The sequence below is a fragment of the Drosophila yakuba genome, chromosome X (assembly GCF_016746365.2).
Source record: "Drosophila yakuba strain Tai18E2 chromosome X, Prin_Dyak_Tai18E2_2.1, whole genome shotgun sequence".
NCBI lineage: Eukaryota > Metazoa > Arthropoda > Insecta > Diptera > Drosophilidae > Drosophila > Drosophila yakuba.
In genome coordinates this window covers 13,679,060-13,697,320 of record NC_052526.2, presented here as the reverse complement: position 1 = coordinate 13,697,320, position 18,261 = coordinate 13,679,060, and the positions used below count along the sequence as shown (strand labels likewise).

At 40.8% G+C, this 18,261-nt stretch overlaps 1 protein-coding gene across 8 annotated transcripts in view; it reads left to right on the top strand.

The window, feature by feature from the left end:
• The first annotated feature begins 4,615 nt into the window (after window positions 1–4,615).
• The window catches only part of LOC6525332 (disks large homolog 1), a 57,466-nt gene continuing 43,820 nt past the window's right edge, over window positions 4,616–18,261 (top strand). For 7 of the 8 annotated variants that reach the window (XM_039376871.1, XM_039376884.1, XM_002101132.3 and 4 more), the window contains exons 1-3: window positions 4,616–4,754; window positions 13,368–13,550; window positions 13,658–13,715. In XM_039376871.1, the coding sequence (XP_039232805.1) occupies window positions 4,668–4,754; window positions 13,368–13,550; window positions 13,658–13,715 (328 nt within the window). In that variant the 5' untranslated portion in view covers window positions 4,616–4,667. Of the gene's footprint in view, window positions 4,755–13,367; window positions 13,551–13,657; window positions 13,716–14,612; window positions 14,927–18,261 lie in introns of those variants that run through there. The other variant, XM_039376857.2, reaches the window with a different exon arrangement.

Below are 18,261 nucleotides of genomic sequence, written 5' to 3'. Positions count from 1 at the left end.
ATTGAACTGGTCTTTGGACCCAGCCAAGTGAACTGGTTACATTTGCGGTTCACCTGGGATTTTAGTTCCAGTTCGCCGACATAATAAAAATTAAAATGCTCTTTAAGGTAATTATATATATACATTAATATTGTTAAATTATATTTTTTGTATAATCACATGGTTTTGTAAATCATTTTGTTACGGGTCACAAAAACCAGTTGCTGGATTTTAAACTAGTTCCATTTCAAATCATACTAAAAAATAACATAAAACCGGTGTTGGTAAACGGAAACTTTTTGGTATTTACAAATATACTTTTCACATTTTTAACAGTGGTATTTAACATATCGATAATATTATTGGCGCGTGATGTTAAAATTTTAAAAGTGCAGCAAAATAGCATTACAATTTTTAAAACAAACGTGCATAAATCAGAAACACTGCTAATGGGTAAATTTAAATAAAGTGAATTTACAGTTTCGTAAACAGCCACATCTACAATTATTGAAATTGAATTTTAGTTTCTTGTCTCTTAACAATTTCTGATTTTATTAAATGAATTTCAAAATTAACTTAGTTTTAATCAATAAAAAAAAAGCTTTTTCTTCATTTAATTACTAATAAATGTTAAAGTTTTGATAGAAAAAATATCGACTGACTTGTCCTTCGATTAAATCACATTATGTGGATTAATTATTTGAAATCACGTTTCAAATCGAATGTCACTGTCATATGTTTTCCGTTTGGATATTCGGCAATTTCGTGATGCGCATGATTTTTGCAGAGAAGTCGGGTAAATCCATGAAAAGGGGGGGAGGGTGGCTTACAGCTGCTGCTTTGGCCGCTTTCGCTGTTTTGCCTGTTTTCCCGATGCGGATATGGCCTGATGATGTTGCTGTTGCATCGCGGAACGGAACGCTGTGTATACTCTGTGTATCCGTCACCCTTCGCCTCCCCCTGCTGTCCCCTTCCCCCTCACGCAGCATTCCCCCTCCCCTCTTCGACCCCCTGCGCCACTGGCTCTCTTCGTTTCGCAGGCGAATCTCGTCGTGCGGCCAACACGCGCCCTTGTTTTTCTGGAGTGTAGTGGGTGGTGGGTGGTGGCTGCTGGGTGGCCTAGTCCTCGCCATGTGTTTTGTAAGCCCCCCCCCCCCCCTCCATCCGCCGCTGGCACGACCCTTGAACAGCTCGGCTGCGCTCGTGTCCTTTCGGCTGCGGCTCTGCGCCGCTGTGCCGTTCATCCTTTTGGTCCAGCGTCGGCATCGCACAGTGGAACGGATGGCCAGTTGAGCGCTTAAAAACTCTTTTTTCTTTCACGAGTATTTTTGAACGAATTTATGGAACTTATGGGAATACAAAATATTTTCTTTTAATGAATCCAGCTTACTAATGCAAAATAAATAATTGATATTTGTATTTTATCTCACAATTATTTTCAAACATGGAAAAGTCATCTGTGTGTATGATATTATAACTTTTTGTTAACAGTCATCTTTGCTAAAGCAAGTAAAAGAAAGGTAGCTGAAATATATGTTTGCATTGTTGTTTTTTAAATATTGTTAATTAATAAACTCCAAAATGAAGCAACAACAATGGTGCATTTGGGCCCACTGTCCTTCGGCAGCAGAGCATCTCGGTGTGCCTTCGGTGAGCAGAGCCGAGCAGAAGCAAGCCAAACCAAACCGGGCTGCTGGCTGCTGGCCGATGTGGCGCTACATCTGCAACTCCGTAGTCGTAGTGGCAGCCTTTGCCGGATCCGGAGCCAGCAGCCAGGAGCAGAGCGGCGCAGGACACTACGGCCCAGGACCTGTACCGCTGGGCATCGCCACTCGCTTCGCCCGGAGAGGAGAGCAGCCTCGGCAGTGGTCGGCGCGGCTGTGTGGCAGCAGCAGCAGCAGCAGCATTTAGCATCAGCATCAGCAGCAGCAGCAGCAGAAGTGGCAGCAGCAGCAGCAGCGGCGGCGGCACAAGCAGCACAGGCTGTGCCACTCAGTTACGCGCAACATTTCAACGCAACGTCGTGGCAATTCCAAATCGGCGGCAGACGCGGGCGTGCGCAGCGCACGGGCGGATTGCACGTAATAAATCCTCCGGAACGGGCTAAAAATACGGCAAACGCAACTAATCACACACAATAGAAACCGAAAAGAGTGCTCTCGCCTAGAAAATCGTATATTTCCATCTTGCTCGAAATCCCTGGAATAATGTAGCTAAAACCGGAAACCAGTTCGAAAATATAAATAATAACTTTACGCACAAAGTAATTTGAACGCTCTTCTACAAAATATACAAAAAAAAATAAAAAAAAATTGCTCATATTTTTTTCCGCCGCGTGCGCGTTTTTCAGTGTGTGTGTGTGTGTGTGCGCGTGTGTGGGTGTGATTTCGCGCGCGTGTGTGTGTCGCTATTTTCTTGTTGTTTTTTTTGGTAACATTTTTTTTTTGCCGTTCTTTAATCCCTGGCTGAAATACAACAAAATAATGATCAAAATGCAAAAAGCCAAGGCGAATATGTAAAACAGGCAATGATGCTGCAAAAAGCATGCCAAACGCACAAAAGTAAAAGGTCGAGAATATAAATACAAAAAATATATATATTTATAGAAATTATCAAGTTAAATTTAAGGAAAACGAAACGCACAACAAGCAAGCCAAAATAGATTCAGTAATACAATTAATTTAAAGTAATTAATTTAAAGCCAATCAAGCGCAGAGAAATCAACAAACTGCACTTTCAGCAGCGGAAAACTGAGGTAACTTATGGTTTATTAAAATATTATTTTAGTAGCTTTTTGATAAAAAAAAAAGCCATTGTTTAGCAATAAGGAATCATAAACTGATAGATCTGGTAGAAGTTAGGCGCAAACCAAATTGAGATATCAGCGAAAATCGTTCCATTACTGCTGTTTATCACCATGAAAATGGAAAACGGTTAGTTTGAAATTAGATTTGGCTCTAAACTCGCTGACTGACAGCTTACTTAATATATTATTTAATTTCTTTGCCGTCTCTCAATAGTTTCCTTGACACTATTTTCGCTCTTGCCAAAAGAAAAATCGGGGGAAAATCGGATGGCTGCCTTCACACAAACACACACACACACACATACATTTTTATACAAAAGGCAAGCACATACATACATACATACACTCACACACGTACATATATAGACATAAATCCATGCAAAGCTGTTGCCTGGCCTCTAACTCTAAAATGGCTGCCACTGCCTCTGCCACTGCCTCTGCCGCTGGTAGCCGCGACGCCGACTGCGACGCCGGCAGCGTGGTAAGCAGCGCGCAAGAAGTTGAGGTTATGTCTGCGCCGCAAAATGTGCTTGTGCTTGGGATCCAAAAAACGCTGCGAAAGTGGCGAAAAACCGGGTGATGCCTGCTGCTAGGTGGTGCTGAATGGAGGTGGGTGGTTGTGGGTGGCGTGGGCTTGGCAATGGGGTGCTACAAGCCATGCCCTTGGCATGGAAATGCTGTCGCCCCTTTTTCGATGGGCGTGACTGCAGCATCCTTTTTTTTTCTTGTTTTTTTGGCCATCCAAAGGATATTCAGCTTCGGCATCGCCTTTGTCCTTGTCCATGCAAAGCATTCATTGTACTTGGCACACTCGAAACTGCGAATGCTTTACATATTTACCATTTGTGGCCACTATTTTGAAGGCTTAAGCCACGCAATTCACTGCAAATTAGATTGTTGGACTTTAAAACTTGACTTAGAGGTGTTCATAAGTATGCTATGATATTTGGTGCACTGAAATTCTTCAGAGCAAACACTTCATTTTCATTAGATTCCAGACAATGCTGTACTTTTCAAAGCATATTAATAATATTTAACAAGTCTCAACTTTTTGGCATTTAATGCCACTTCTCTCTGTGTATTTTTTATTATTCCTTTTCTGATTTTTTTTTGTGGTGTACAAGTGGTAACACGATGTGGATGACCTAGCCCTATTTTTGGCCATTTCAGAGTCAACTGCCAGCGCTGCTGCTGCGCGGCGACTGCGCTGCTGGCAGAGCTCCTTTTTTTCTGTTGATTTTTCCTCACTCGGCGGAGGAAAACTGAACTTTGTGGCAGACAAAGTCGAGAGAGAAAATGAACAATCGAGCAAACAAAAGAGCAGCCAATTGGAGTATAGAAAACGTTTCAAATTTAAGCTGAAATTATTAACTAGCTTCGACTTCCAGTGCAGCACTTTACAGCAGCGAATGTCAATAGAAATCTAAACGTAATATTTGCATTTCCTTTCCTTACAGAACACCAAGTCTTACTTAAGCAACTATTCGACTAAGAGCGTGAACCAAATCAATGCTGTTCCATTTAGCTGCAATCCAAAGACGCAATGCTTTCGATCTGAGACCATTCGACTGCGAAGAGAGAGACCATGAGCATCAGTGCCACCTGGTTTTGGGTGCCGTCTTCGTCTCCACTTGCATCCAATCCACATCAGAATCTGACTCCTTCGCCGCCTCCCGTTGCCAGGAGTAGCCAACAGGTGGAACTTTGATGCCAGCTGGAGTTGGTTCTGGAGCTTTGCAGCAGTGGAACTCGCGGAGCATTGGAGCAGTGGAGCATTGGAGCAGTGGAGCATTGGAGCAGTGGAACTCGTGGAGCAACAGGAACAGCATCCGGATAAGGGGGCACAGGAACCCCCGCTGAAGTGGCGCCCCTGCCTTGCGCGATGCAAGCGAACAGCAGCCGCTCCAACTTAAGCGCACAATCCTCGGGCACGCCGTCGGCCTCAACGATCTCCTCGTCCCAGGGCAAGGTGGGTTCCATCGAAATGGCAATCAAAATATATATTTTATTATAATATAAATATATAAGGTATATATCTATATCTTATATTTAAATGTCGCATACCGCTAGTAGTTAATTTTTTAATTTTCTAAAAATCTGCATTGAAAATAAGTCATTTTATGTTTGGTCCCTGTAGAAATTACAAAAAAAAATAAGTTACCAAAAATGTCACAAGTTTGCAGTTCTAAATTCCACAACTCAACCTATCCACCTGTAAATATTTAGGCAATGCTTTTAAATCTCCATTCAAAATCTCCAGTTAGAGTTACAAATACATCTCTAATTTTCCAGTAACCTGAAAACGAACTTTTACAATCCATTACTCAACCAATTGAAATACGACATACATTCAAATAGTTTTAGTTCAGTCCACAATAGTTCATATTCGTTAAGACAACGTGTCGTATGTTTAATGGCCTTCTTGTATGTACATATGTGAGATTCATGCTATTGACACGATAAAATACTTAAAATGTTACTGCTACGAAACTGGTTGCATTGGCAATAGACAATCCGAGTAACTGATGTTGCACAACAATTTCGAAACGTATAATATTCAGGCAGAAATGTTGCACATACGAGTATTAGTAGGTTGTGCCCAACAATTTGAGTGGCTTGCCTTTTGAATCCTTTTATTTGTGCCAGAGCCAGAATCAAATTGAATTGGTTGTAAACCTCACGCCAAATTGATGGCCATCACAATTATGCAATGTTTATTGACTGCAATTATAAATATTGGCAACGTTCGCCTGTCATCATAACCCTCAAACGGTACAGATTCCCCAGTTCGATTTGAGCCAAGATTCGTACGTTTCGCATTTCGAATTCCCAGTGGGTGAAATGGCTTTCACTCTGAGTGAAATTTTATTTGTCAGTTCGCTTTCTCATGCTGGCCACATGGGCGGGGACGCGGGGCGGGGCAGGGCGGCAGAAAGGGGGAGGTGCACATTTCCGCTTTCAATTTGTTTGGCGTGTGCGTGGGTGGGTGAAGGGCGAGGGGGTGGTGTTGATGGTGGGGGAGCATAAATGTAACTGGGGTACACTGCTGCATCCGTTGCTTGTCAATCGAGCGACGTCTGATGAATGCAGCCCCCTTGTAGGACAACCTACACCCCCCCCCCCTCCCCGTCCTGCAAAGGATACGACCCCTGTTGCACCCTTTGCATTCACTCTCTTATTTGCATTGCCCATTGCCGGCGTTGTGTCCTTTATCGTTTTTAATTAAACATTGCCGTTTTGGGCTATTACACACACACACACATACACAGACACTTACTCCCTCGCAAACGCACAGATGCAAACACTCACACAGGTGCAGTTCGCAAATACAGAACGAAAAAACTTAAATACCACTATTTAAATGCATTTATTGATCCTTTAAACTCAGGCAGATGCCACAAATCGCTCATAAAGGAGCTTTTATATGTTTTTTTTACTGCACACTAAGTGAAATTATTGTACAATATGAACTAACTAGTTTGAAATCCCTGTGAAATTATTGTACAATATGAACTAACTAGTTTTAAATCTTGTGCAATTTGAACTTACTAGTTTTAAATCTCTGTGAAATACGTGTGCAATATGAACTTACTAGTTTAAAATCCCTGTGTAGCTGCTAATGTGAGTAGTGCTTCGATTTGAATCCATGCTGCAGAGCCTGACACATTTTGTAGTTACTATTCGGTGCTCCAAAGGCGCTCCTTTGCCTTCTTTTTGTGCGTGATATGTGCTGCAAAAGTGGGCCAGAGTTGTTGGAAATCACCGTGTTTCATTACCATCATCGGCCATCATCATCAGACATCAGTGTAGTGGGAGGAGAACTCCCCTCTTTGAGCACTGCAGCTCAGTTGGCATTTTTGAGAGGCCCAAAAAAGTAGGCAACGATTTTTTCACTGCTGGCCGTTTCCTAAGTGCAAGGATAATGCTGTGTGAATGGAGAAAAGTGGTCGATACTTCTGTGTGTGGATTTTGTGTCCTGCGCTTCCCTTGTGCCAAGCCAAGCCATTTGAGTTGCATTTCATATTCACTTCGAACTCTTTGTCTACTTCTTTGGTTTTTCATTTTTTTTTTTTTTGTTCATCGAATTGCAGCTCTTTCCTTGTGCTGATTGCTATATGTTTGCGTGTGCTGTTTTTCCATGCTGTCTATTTTCGGTTAATGGAATTCCGATTAAGGCGAGCGCCTAAAAATAACACTTCCTAGAAATACATGTTTTTTAAAGCTGTTTACTTACATCAGGTTATTTGGTTATTCGTAGAAACATGGAAAGCAAATTAATGCTCGCTTCTATTTGCTTAAGGGTATTTATTTTGAAAGGATTTTCATGTCTTTTTCTAGTGCATGCAGCTGTTGGCTCTGCTATTTGATTTAGCTGGTATTTCCTATCTGATTGGTTGTCTTTTCACTGCCGAGAATTCTATTTACTATTTTCAGTTCACACTTCCTTTGAATCGTTCTTATCCGATAAATCGCACTTTCCTTTTCAATTAAACGTACTTCAGCTTAACTTTGCTAAATTTCCATTTCCTTATTTAATTTGTATTTTGTACCATTTATTTATTGTATTTTGTATTTATTTGCCGCAACTTATGTTTATAGCTGTGTCGTCCAAAGGGGGAAACACATTAATATGACATTGGTGTCGATCACAATCGCCACTCATAACGAAGAACAGAGAAGAAAGAGGCAGAAAGAGGAAAGTGCCCAAAAAGTTATGAGTGGCAAAAACACTCATTTATGTATATCTCGTAAACACTCGGGTGTCTCGCAGACACCAGGTACTCACCTCTTTTCCAAGCTCTGGCCACGTCAGAGCTGACAGCTGGTTGTAGCTCCTGGGAAATAGCTAGCTCAGGCACTTCCTCCAGTAGGTCGAAATCACATTATCCTCTGTATATCCTCTGCTGCCACTTAAAATCACTGCACATCTCACTCACATTTAGTATTTTTCTTTTTGAAAATATCGAAAAAGTGGTTTGCTTACGTAGAACTTTTGAGAAGCGCAGAGGAGGGCACTTATATTTTGGTATTATTTAGTATTATTTGGTATTAAGTATTTAGTATTATTCAGTATTTAGTATTATTCGGTATTTAATACTTAGTATGATTTAGTATTTTTAGTATTTAGTATTATTTAGTATTTAGTATTATTTATTATTTCCTTTAAATGTAACCTAATACTTTCAGCTATCTTACTTATAATTTTATAATTCCACTTTGAATGCTAGCTAGAACAATAGAAATAGAATGGTGTTAATTAAGAATAAATATTATTTAATAATATATAACATTGTTTTTTGTTAAGACAGTAGAAACATCGAAACGCAACAAAACACCCGGCTGTTTGCTATTGCCGCACATAGAGTGCCAACAAACACCCGGGTGCTGAGACACCCGCTGTTTAGAGGGTGCACTCAGAGTGCCGGTGGCTTGCTGCAGTTCTCTGGCGTGGTGCATCAGGCAGTGCGGTCGTGAAATGTGTGCTTTCTGGCCATATTCTTGCCATATTCAGTCAGCTACTTTCTGCGGCTGTCAGGGAAAGTTCTTTACATGAATTGCCATGAAATTTTCGAATAACTTTTATATATGATGGCGATGGCCATTGGCAATGGTATTCTCCTATTAGCGGGGGGGTGGGTGTGGTTGTGAAATGATGCAGAAGAATGAAAAGTATGAAACATTTTGCTTCATTAAGTGGCGTGTGTGTGTCCCTTTCCCTTCCCCCTCCCCCTCACTCTCGTTCCTGTTGTTGTTGTTGTTTTTCATCTTTTTCTTCTTGGTCTGCGTATTGTTTTTGTTGTATTGCCTTTAATTCAGAGCCGCAAAAAAAGGACTAAAAAAGCGTGGGTGGGTGGCATGGGTGGCATGGGAATAAAGAAACGCACATGCGTGTGTGTGTGTGTGTGTGTGTGTGTGTGTGTGTGTGTGTGCTGGTGAGTGTCTGATTGCGGTGCCTGCAATTGCGCATGTGCTGGACCACTCTATACCCTGCAAATATCCCCCACCAACACCCTCATCTGTCCAACAAACACAAACAACAAAAAAATATATATAAAATCCCCAAAAGGACCTCTCCATCATAAGACATATGCTCGCATATATACAGCTTTAACAAGGCGAAAAGCAACAGCAACAACAAAAACAACAGCAACGAGACAACAACAACAACAACAATAATAATAACATTAACAATAGCCACAATTGTGCGTATCATTTGTGTTACTTTGTTGCATAACCATAACCCCATTGGGAGAAATTCCACGGAATACCGAATATCCATTCACATCCTTCACATCCTTTTTCATCTCTCACAAAAATAACCGCCCCCCCCTTTTTCGCCACTTATTAGCTGCCTCTGTCTATGTCTCTGTGTGTGTGTTTCAGTGTGTATGTGTGTGTGTGTAGGTATGTGTGCATCATTTAAAACAATATCCAAAGATTTGTTTCGCCATTTATATGTCAAAAATGACAAGTCAAGTGCTTTGTTCTTGTTCTCGCCTTTCTGCCTTCGCCTCCCCCCGCCGCTCTCCCTTCCCCCCACCCTTTCCCTTTTGTGCCGCATCCTTCTCTCTTGTCCCTGTTTTCTTTCCACTTTTTCCAGCGATTTTTTGTCGTTTTCGTTTCTGGTTTTTGTTCTTGGCTTTGTCATTAGCAGTCAAGCGCAAAGAAGCGGAGCGAATGGAGAATTAAGCGAGATCACAGGGAATTTGTGATGCTCTTTTTTACTTTTTTTTGGGGCTAAGTGTTGGTAAGCGACCTAATTTGTATAGTTAATTTCTTTGTTTTGACACTCCATGCAGCTAGCTTCTTATTACAAGGAGATAAGATAGATTATTCTTACTGTTTACCATTTTGGTACTAGGCTACAGTTACCAACTTAAAAACCAACTGAATGCTCGTTGGAAAGTGTTGGTAAGCGACAGAAATATCAGTGCCATAAGGTATTTTCTAAAAAGATAGCAAATCCATTTGAAGACCGCTGACATAAAGTTTTATTGGCTGTCAATGGTTGATTATGTTTAGCCTTCTCTTCATTTATAAGCCATTCCGGTAGTTCAGTCAACCCATAAAGGTATGCTATCGGAAAATTAGTTTTCCTTTTTTTTACAAAACTTTGTAGCCCATTCATATATATATATTTTCTTGGCCATCGAATCACGCTCGACTGAATTTCGGTGCAGTTTTCATGGCATTTCGCAGAGCAAAAGGTAAAGAACAAAAAAAAAAAAGAAAATAGAAAAGCAGAAGAGACAATGAACGACAGAATGAGGGATGGGGCGTAAGGAAAGGGAAAAAGGGAAAAACTTGTCGCCTAGACTCTGTGCATGTGTGTGTTGTACTTGCCATGTGTCTATGTGTGAAATGAGCTTCAAGTACAACAACAAGAACAACTGACAAGGACGCTCATATGAAAACAAACGCATAATTTAAGCGTAATTGCTGTCATTTTTCATTCGAGTGCGACAAAGTGCTGGCAAGGGGGCGTGGGGCAGTGGGATGTTACGGGGGGGTGGAGCGGTACTGCCACAGCTGCTGTTACTGCTACTGCTGCTGCTGCTGCTGCTCAAGTGCCCCAGTTTGTCTATGTCGCCAGTTGCCCTCGTCAGTCTCCGCAGCACGCTTGCGACTTCATGCATCCCTTGTTGCATGGTAAACAAAAGTTGGGATCCTAATAGTAGAGAATCAAGAGAAGCGTTCCCCAAAATAAATATGTGTTTTGAAATCTGAATGCCGTATCAAGTGCCTAAAAGTATGTTTATCACTAAAATCAAGAATATTGCTTAAGTAACTAATGGCCTTCAGTTTCATTTACCTTTTCCAGCAGCCATTTGTCTCAATTGCTTAAGCGCCACTATATTTTCGTCCTGCGGTGTATTTGGCTCACTGCCTAAGCTTTTTGCCTGTATGGGTGTTTGATGGCTCCTGCATCCGGCGTTGAAGCGCCAATAATTATGAAGCTTCAGCTTAGGTTGGGTCTTCGTTTCATTCCCTTCGGCTCCTTTTGCCCAGCATTTTTCCCCAGACATATTTTCCAGCGTTTTTCCTTGTTGCTTTTCCCTTGTTGCCACTGCGTCCGGGCAAACGTTGGCAGTTCATCAATTGGCCTGACTTTTTGCCACGTTAATCCGCAGAATATACGAGTATATATGTATGTATATATGTTTATTTAAAAGCCAGACGAGTAGAACAACGGAGTGGAACACGAAAAAGGCGTGAAATATGAGCACCGATGAAAATGGAAATGCTGGCGCTGCTTATTCCTGTCATTTGCCCGTTTGCCATCTGCCCATTTGGCCATTTGGCCATTTTGGTCCACCAGATGCAGCGTCGAGTTGTCTTCCTGTTTATTCGCCGCTTTGTGTGTGCGGCTGCTTTTGGCCCTTTTAGCACCTGGGCCCGGACATTCCGCCTTTGTGTGTCCTTTTTGGCCGTTTGCCAGCCCAACTCGAGTTCACTTCCAGTTGAGTGTTTTGCCTGTCGCCTCTCGTTGGTGTTACACAGCGGAAAAATCGAGCTGGTTAACCCAACTGTTCGCTGTATTCGATGTATTATTCAAGATCTATTAGTCTATACTGGCCTGTTGCAATTAGTATTCATATTCATATATTTAGTATTCAGCGCCAGAAGTGTTTGTAAACTGCATTGTATTCGTTGTTAAGATTTTTTTGTTTACTACTTGCCCGCCAATTAAGTATATATTTGTTTTGTGTTTATTAACGTTTTAATTTAATCGAGGCTTTTTTTCAACTGTTCTTTTTCACTGCAAAAATACTAATTGCACAATGGAAAATAGCATCATTTTTTTTTCCTGTGGCTTTTTGTGGTTGCTGTTGCTATTGCTATTGCTATTGTCGACATGCGCTTGCAACAATGGCTGTTTCTGCCACGCTGCCGCACTGCCACGCCCACACGGCCGCACGCCCACAGCAACGCCTGCTTATTCACTTTTGTGACCCAATAAAGTCGAATTATTTCTTTTTCCATTCGCTTTTTCACTTTTGTTTTGTAATTAGGCGTTCTTCTGCAGATCTCTGCGTTCTTTTCTATGTATAAATTTATATACATATATAGCTTTGTGCATTTATATTTATCTCAACTGCCTGTTTGTCATGCCGGTTATTTATTTATATTTTTTCACCTACTTTTTTTGTTGTTGTTGCTGTTGTTTCTTTGTATTCTTTGGTCGAGGGCCGAGGTTTAAATGTTTCTCAAGTGCTTTTTGTCAATTTTTGGTTTGCATTTTGTGGCTTGCAACTTGCTGTAGTTGTTGCCATTGTAGCTGCTCTCTTTGTGTCGCTTTCATTTTGGTGGTTTTTGTGTGAAATGAACTTTAAGCATATTTAAATTGCAATGGATGTGGAAGAGGATGCATTTTGGCACCGACTGTGCGAATTAAATGCAACAGCCAATGAATTATTCTATGCATTTTTGCCGGCAAGGTGAGCGGCGTACTGAGGGAATTTTTAATAATTTATTAGCTCAGGAATGCTGCTCGTCGTCACTGAATGCCACCTAAATTGTCATGGTCCTGGGCAAAGCATTTTCATTTTCATGCTGATCTTATTTGAAAAAAAAAAAAAAACAGAACAGAAAAATGGAAGCTTACTGTGAAATTTGTAGGAAAATTGCTGCATTTTCTGTTGGCTGCATTTTGTTGAATGCTACCATTTTGTTAATTAATTGATAAATGCTTTACAGTGCACGACAAAAACTTATGTAAGTGCACAGTTGTATAGATCCTTGCGCATAGTGACTGTCAAACTGCTAATCAGAGCCACCACCTACAAATACCGCCTAAAAACACCCACTAACTGGCCTGCTGCCTACTGATTACACGCTTGAGGGCGTAGGCGTTCGCTGGGTGGTTCAAGGATATGTGGGTATTGCCTTGGGTTGTTTGGAGCTAGGAACTACCAGCTGGGGGAATGGGGAATGGAGAATGGAGTCCCCCGCAATTGCCGCATGAGCATAATTTGTTGTAATTAACATAACGAGCCAGCCCAAGCAATAATGGCCAAAACTTCCCACACTCGCACACTCGCACACTCACAGAAGTGTGGGTATTTGAACTGAAGTTGGATTGTTTGCTCTTCCAGGCGCTGGCTGTGTTGCCTTTGTCCTTCATCCTTTTGTGTAATTAATTTGATTTTTTTTCGTTTCTGTTTTCAGTAGTAGCAGAAACACCCACATTCGCCCACATGCCGTGGCATAAATAAGTTGTTCCCTGCCATTTAGGCAGCATTTATGAAAATGACTTTATGTTAGACATTTGCGAAAGACTTTGTAAATATTTCGTGAGCGAAGGGATCGTTCGGCATTAAGCATACGCCGTGTGGCAAAAAGGGATGTAATTATTAAACATTTATAAGCACCAACATACACACATGTTAATGTGAAATGCTTTGTGCTTGAATCGTTTAGCATTAAGTATTTTAATCGTGCGTAAGAAACTGTCAACTAGTATCGCATTAAGTATACGCCCAGTGGCCAAGGGGACTTTCACGAGCGTTCCATTTATGTAACTATAATGATCCTAAAACAATATTCCATTAAACTAAGCATACATCCTTTGTCGTTGCAGCAACAAGTTGTCGAACTATCGGGCTATGTCATCATACTCGTCGAAAATGTGGAGGGTAAAATTAAACTATACGGCTCACCGCCCGATCGCGATAATCTGGAAGTGGGCGATGAGATACTCGAGGTCAATGGCCTGACCCTGGAGAATATATCGCGCACGGAGGTCATTCGCCACATACACGACGTACGGATACCCCATACCCCATTGACCCCATTGAGGTCCTTTATCCTGACCATCCCTAATTAATTTCTATGTGTTTCTTCTTTTCGTTCCGCTCGACTCGTCTGCAGTGCATCAAATCCTGCACCATTTGTCTGCGTGTGCGAAAGAAGAATGATTCACGACTGGGTAAGTTTTACACATCAAATTACTGATTAAATTATAATAAAATAATTAAGAAATACAATTTGAAGTGCTGAAAAAGTTTATCATTTGACTGAAGTAAATCCACTTGTTGAATTTTCGTCAAATTTTCTGGTAATTTACAAAATTTAATTGGAGAAATGTCTACGGAAAGTTTGACACTCGCTGGCAATTAAGTAAAAGCCGCTAATCAATTTAACCATAATGACTGCAAAACCTCTAATCGCACGATCACCTGTGCAGTTGGAGAGCCACTGCAGCCCAGTTAGAGAAACAAGTTAAAGTTAACTGTCTGATTTGGAACTCTGCTCTCGCATTTCATTTAACTGTCTAACTTGATCGCGCTCTCTCGCGAGATGTTTTTTGGCATTTTGTCTTTCAATACCCTCTAATTGAGGAATATTCGGGTGTATTGGAGTAGAGTTTAACATTAATGGGAAATTCAGTGGAGAGTCTTGAGTTGTAATTTTTATTCTAAATATTTATTTCAGTATAGTGCAAGAATTTTTGAGTAAGATAGAGAATATCGTTGAAATTACGTACGTATTCGAACTACCAAGTACATATCACTTTAAGACGTTGCCAGGTAATTTACGGTCGCATAAAATCCAGATAGCCCTACTTGTTTTGCACTTGTGTGTTTGCAATTGACTTTGCTCTCTGGCTTTGCGGTTCTCCAGTCTCCATCGCTCAATTCGACACAGCCAGTGTTGTCCAATCAGCTTTTCTGGCTTTTTTTTCGAATTGTCGCTGGTTTCACGTCAAAAACAGCTATTTTCTAGATAAAAGCTAACAGCACTGGATACCGCTCTCGCGATCTGCTCTCTCATTCTTTACAGCTGAGCTTTTGGCCCCGCTTGGCAATGGAGCCGCGTCAGTTGCGAGGCGACCGTCGACGTTTCCGTAGCGTCAGCGCCGCAGTGTCGCCGCTTTGACCGTATTGGCCCACTATCTCCATCTCGTTCACACCGGCGGACCGCGTTCTTGTTTTCGGTGTTCAGTGTTCGGTGTTCGGTTTTCCGCCTTTTGTTTTGAAGTGCGCGCACGCGTTGGCGTCTCGTTTTTGGTACGTGGTTTGCAATCGTTTCGTTTTTTTTTTCGGTGTAACATATTTGATTTGTTGTTGTTTTATTGTGGTGCAGCAGCAGCAGCAACAGTCGCCGCAGCAGTAGAAAAAGTAGCAGCAGCGCAGCAGGGTGAGTGGCCAGTGGTTCTCAAACTGGGCAAACTATCTATGGCAGAGTCATGAATCAACATTGTTAGTGTTTAGTTTGGCATACCTGGCCACAGACACACAGATACAGCCGCATAAATGCATATATACGGGTTTCTGTGTACCAATGGATACTACAGTCGAACCTGCATGCCTTTGATTACACCCTAAAAAATTAATAATATACCAGCTCTGTAGTTATATAGTATATATAATATGTATCATTTAATATTAGGCATTAGCAATAGGTTGTAAATCTTACTTTTCAAATACAACTTAATACACCTTAAAGAGCTGAACAATTAAAGTTGTACAGGTTTCTCTTAGTGTATACACACATGGAATGTTTGCAAAGATTTTTTTAGAAGATTTTGCTTGACATGTGAACAATTTGTTTGGTCTATTTGTAATAAAAACCGATGCTAACTTTGAAAATGCAAATGCTTTTATTTAACTGAAGTTTAATAAATCAATTGTCTCACAGAAACTTAGAACTTGCATTGCCTTGTGTATTTATTTGTTTACGATTTGTCATTTAAAAAAAAAAAACAACCACGTCAATACGTTACAGTAAATGTATGGATAAAGATTTATAGATGGGCTAACATTAAAAACATTACCAAGACAATTTATGAAGCAGACTTAAAGCAAACCCTTAAGATACTTAAATGCAAACCAACGTCAGTTTACTGAATGCCATTAGCACGTAATACCATCTTTTCGGTGCGAAAACCTTGTGAGGGAATCAGAGTACAGAGTACAGGAAGTTGGAGTTCTGGAGGTTTGACTGTATCCGTAAACAACGGCTGTATAATTCCGTTTCGAATCACGGAAAGTTTTTTGTCGCTTCATTATTATGGGCAAAACTTCAGTTTAACCCATTAACACGGCGATGAGTGCGGTGTTTGCTCTTATTATACTCGCTTATTGCGATTTTTTCCAACTTTTTTCTACTGTTTTTTACTCATTTGGTGCTTGTGTTTGTTGTTGCTGTGCTGTTTTGTGGTGTTTTGTGGGCGTGAGAGTGCAAAAAGTGAGGGCAAATATAGTTGGAGGGCCGACACATGTAGATACAGATACGAAATCCCCCATTGACCATCAAAGTGGCCAACAAAAAGCATTTCGAAATGGAAATGGTGGGAGTTATAAGACCTCTCTCTCTTTCTCCCTTCATCTCTCTCTCCCCCCCCATCCAACCATTTTCCTCTCTCTTTTTGCAGCCTCCTCAACTGTTTTTTTTTTTTTGTGTTTGCCTCCCACCGAATTCAACCAACTGGAAATTACTGCAAAATAGACAAGGGGGAAGCGAGAGACAGCGATGCGATGGGCTCGAAGAGCAACAGAGACAGGCTATAGAAATAAAAGCTGCTTACAGTTTGGGCTGCGTTGTGGGCCACGTGTTGTTGTTGCCATAAAAAGCGGCTAAACAAGAAACAACAACACACACAGCGCACACAAACAGCCAAACGGACAGCAAAGAAAACTAACCTCAAAACGAAACAAGTTTTGTCGAAAGTGGAAATCAACTGTCAAAAACATAAAATAAAAAGAAATATACATAAAGTAGCGAAAAAATACACACTTTATGGGACCCACATACCAAAAGCAGCATTCATTATGCACTCATTAAGTGGAATTACTTAGACAGATCTTTGGATGCAAATGAACGGATTACCGGCAGAAAGTTCTACGAAAACCAGCTAGCAAAGTAGTTCAGAAGCTATTTACTTTGCTTAAAAAGATAATAAGATCAGAGAGGAATTTTTAAACCAATAACATAAAATATCAGTTGATTGGCTATTTAAAACGCATGCTATCTTTAAATTCCGATTTAAATGACCCGTGAAATGTGTCATTTTGGGGCATTCTCAAATAAAGTGAAATACATTTAGACAGCAAAATCGATAGGGATTGCGATTCAAATAAAATTAGAGATAATTTGGAAATAAATTTATAATTTTCCAAGGCACGACCATAGGTCAATTTATCCTCCATATATGTATGTATGTACGTACATACATATGTAAGTAGCTCGTAAGACAAATCCAATTACTGGTTGAAAGTAAACTGAAATTACTGCACAAAAGCAACATTATTGTGCGGATACTAAATCAATCAGATGCTGACCCATTTCGAGCGCACACATTGCAGAATCAGCAGCCAATTGAATTACAGTTTTGGCTGCACTGTGCACCGCATTCCAAGGGGCGTATACGCAACCCAGAATATGCCATTCCCCCCCCTCTCCCCCCTCCCCATAGAACACACACCATTGGTCCATTGATAAGGCGGCAATCAGTTGCAGTCTCCTCGAAACCGCTTTTATTTTTGGGTCAACTCCAACAGACCCCAAAGAATTTCCAGTTTGCAGCGGCGGCTAACAAACGAAAAAAAAAAACAACACAAAAAAAAATAAAGGGGGGAAAAAGCACTAAAACACCAAATACATTCCTAAGCAATGTATTTCTTGTTCAAAGCGAAATCAATGGGAGTTCGCCGGCAGAGGAAGCGAGGTGCGAAGCTGAAAAACTTAAAACTAAAAACTATGGCCAAAGTTTTCAATGTTCGTCTATGGGGGCCGCCTGCAGGTGCAAGCAGGATAGCCTGCGATTGGGCGATAGATAGAGAGAGAGAGAGAGAGAGCGAGGTAGAGGGGGAACAGCATCCAAAATCCGGTAACGCAAGTTTCTTGGCTCCAAAAGAACACTGGCAGAAATTTGAAATCAGTGAAATGAAATGAATGAACGAGAATTATTGAATGCAAAACAAACGCAGGAGAGAGAAGCGCAATTTGATTGTAATTAAAAGAAAGAATGAATTGAATGGTCAACAATGAGACTCATTAAAATAACATGCTACAAAATGAATCCAGGGTGTTGCAAATAAAACCAATTGTGTGTCAAGTTTGAAAACTGCACGTTTCGATGTCCTCTTGATAAAGTTAATTGAGCAATTAAAATTGTATATATATTTACTTATTTAATATTCCGCATGGTGAGCCAAAAGCCGCGTAACACAATAAAGTAAATAGCGAATTCGTTTAAAAAGGAAAACAATTTACTAGTATGTCAACATCAAAATCAACATTCCGATTAACAAAACAAACGACGGCTATTGCTCAATACCATTTGTAGCTCAAATTTCTTACCTAATGTTCCAACATTTTAGTAGTTAAGCCTAGAGTTGGTAATTTTATTTTCCAGTGTAACTGCTGACTCAATTGTGTGAGTAAGTCTTTAAGTTTTACACGCGGCCAACGTCGACTGAAGATGAAGCTGAAGCTGAAGCTGAAGCTGAATCTGAATCTGAAGCGATACA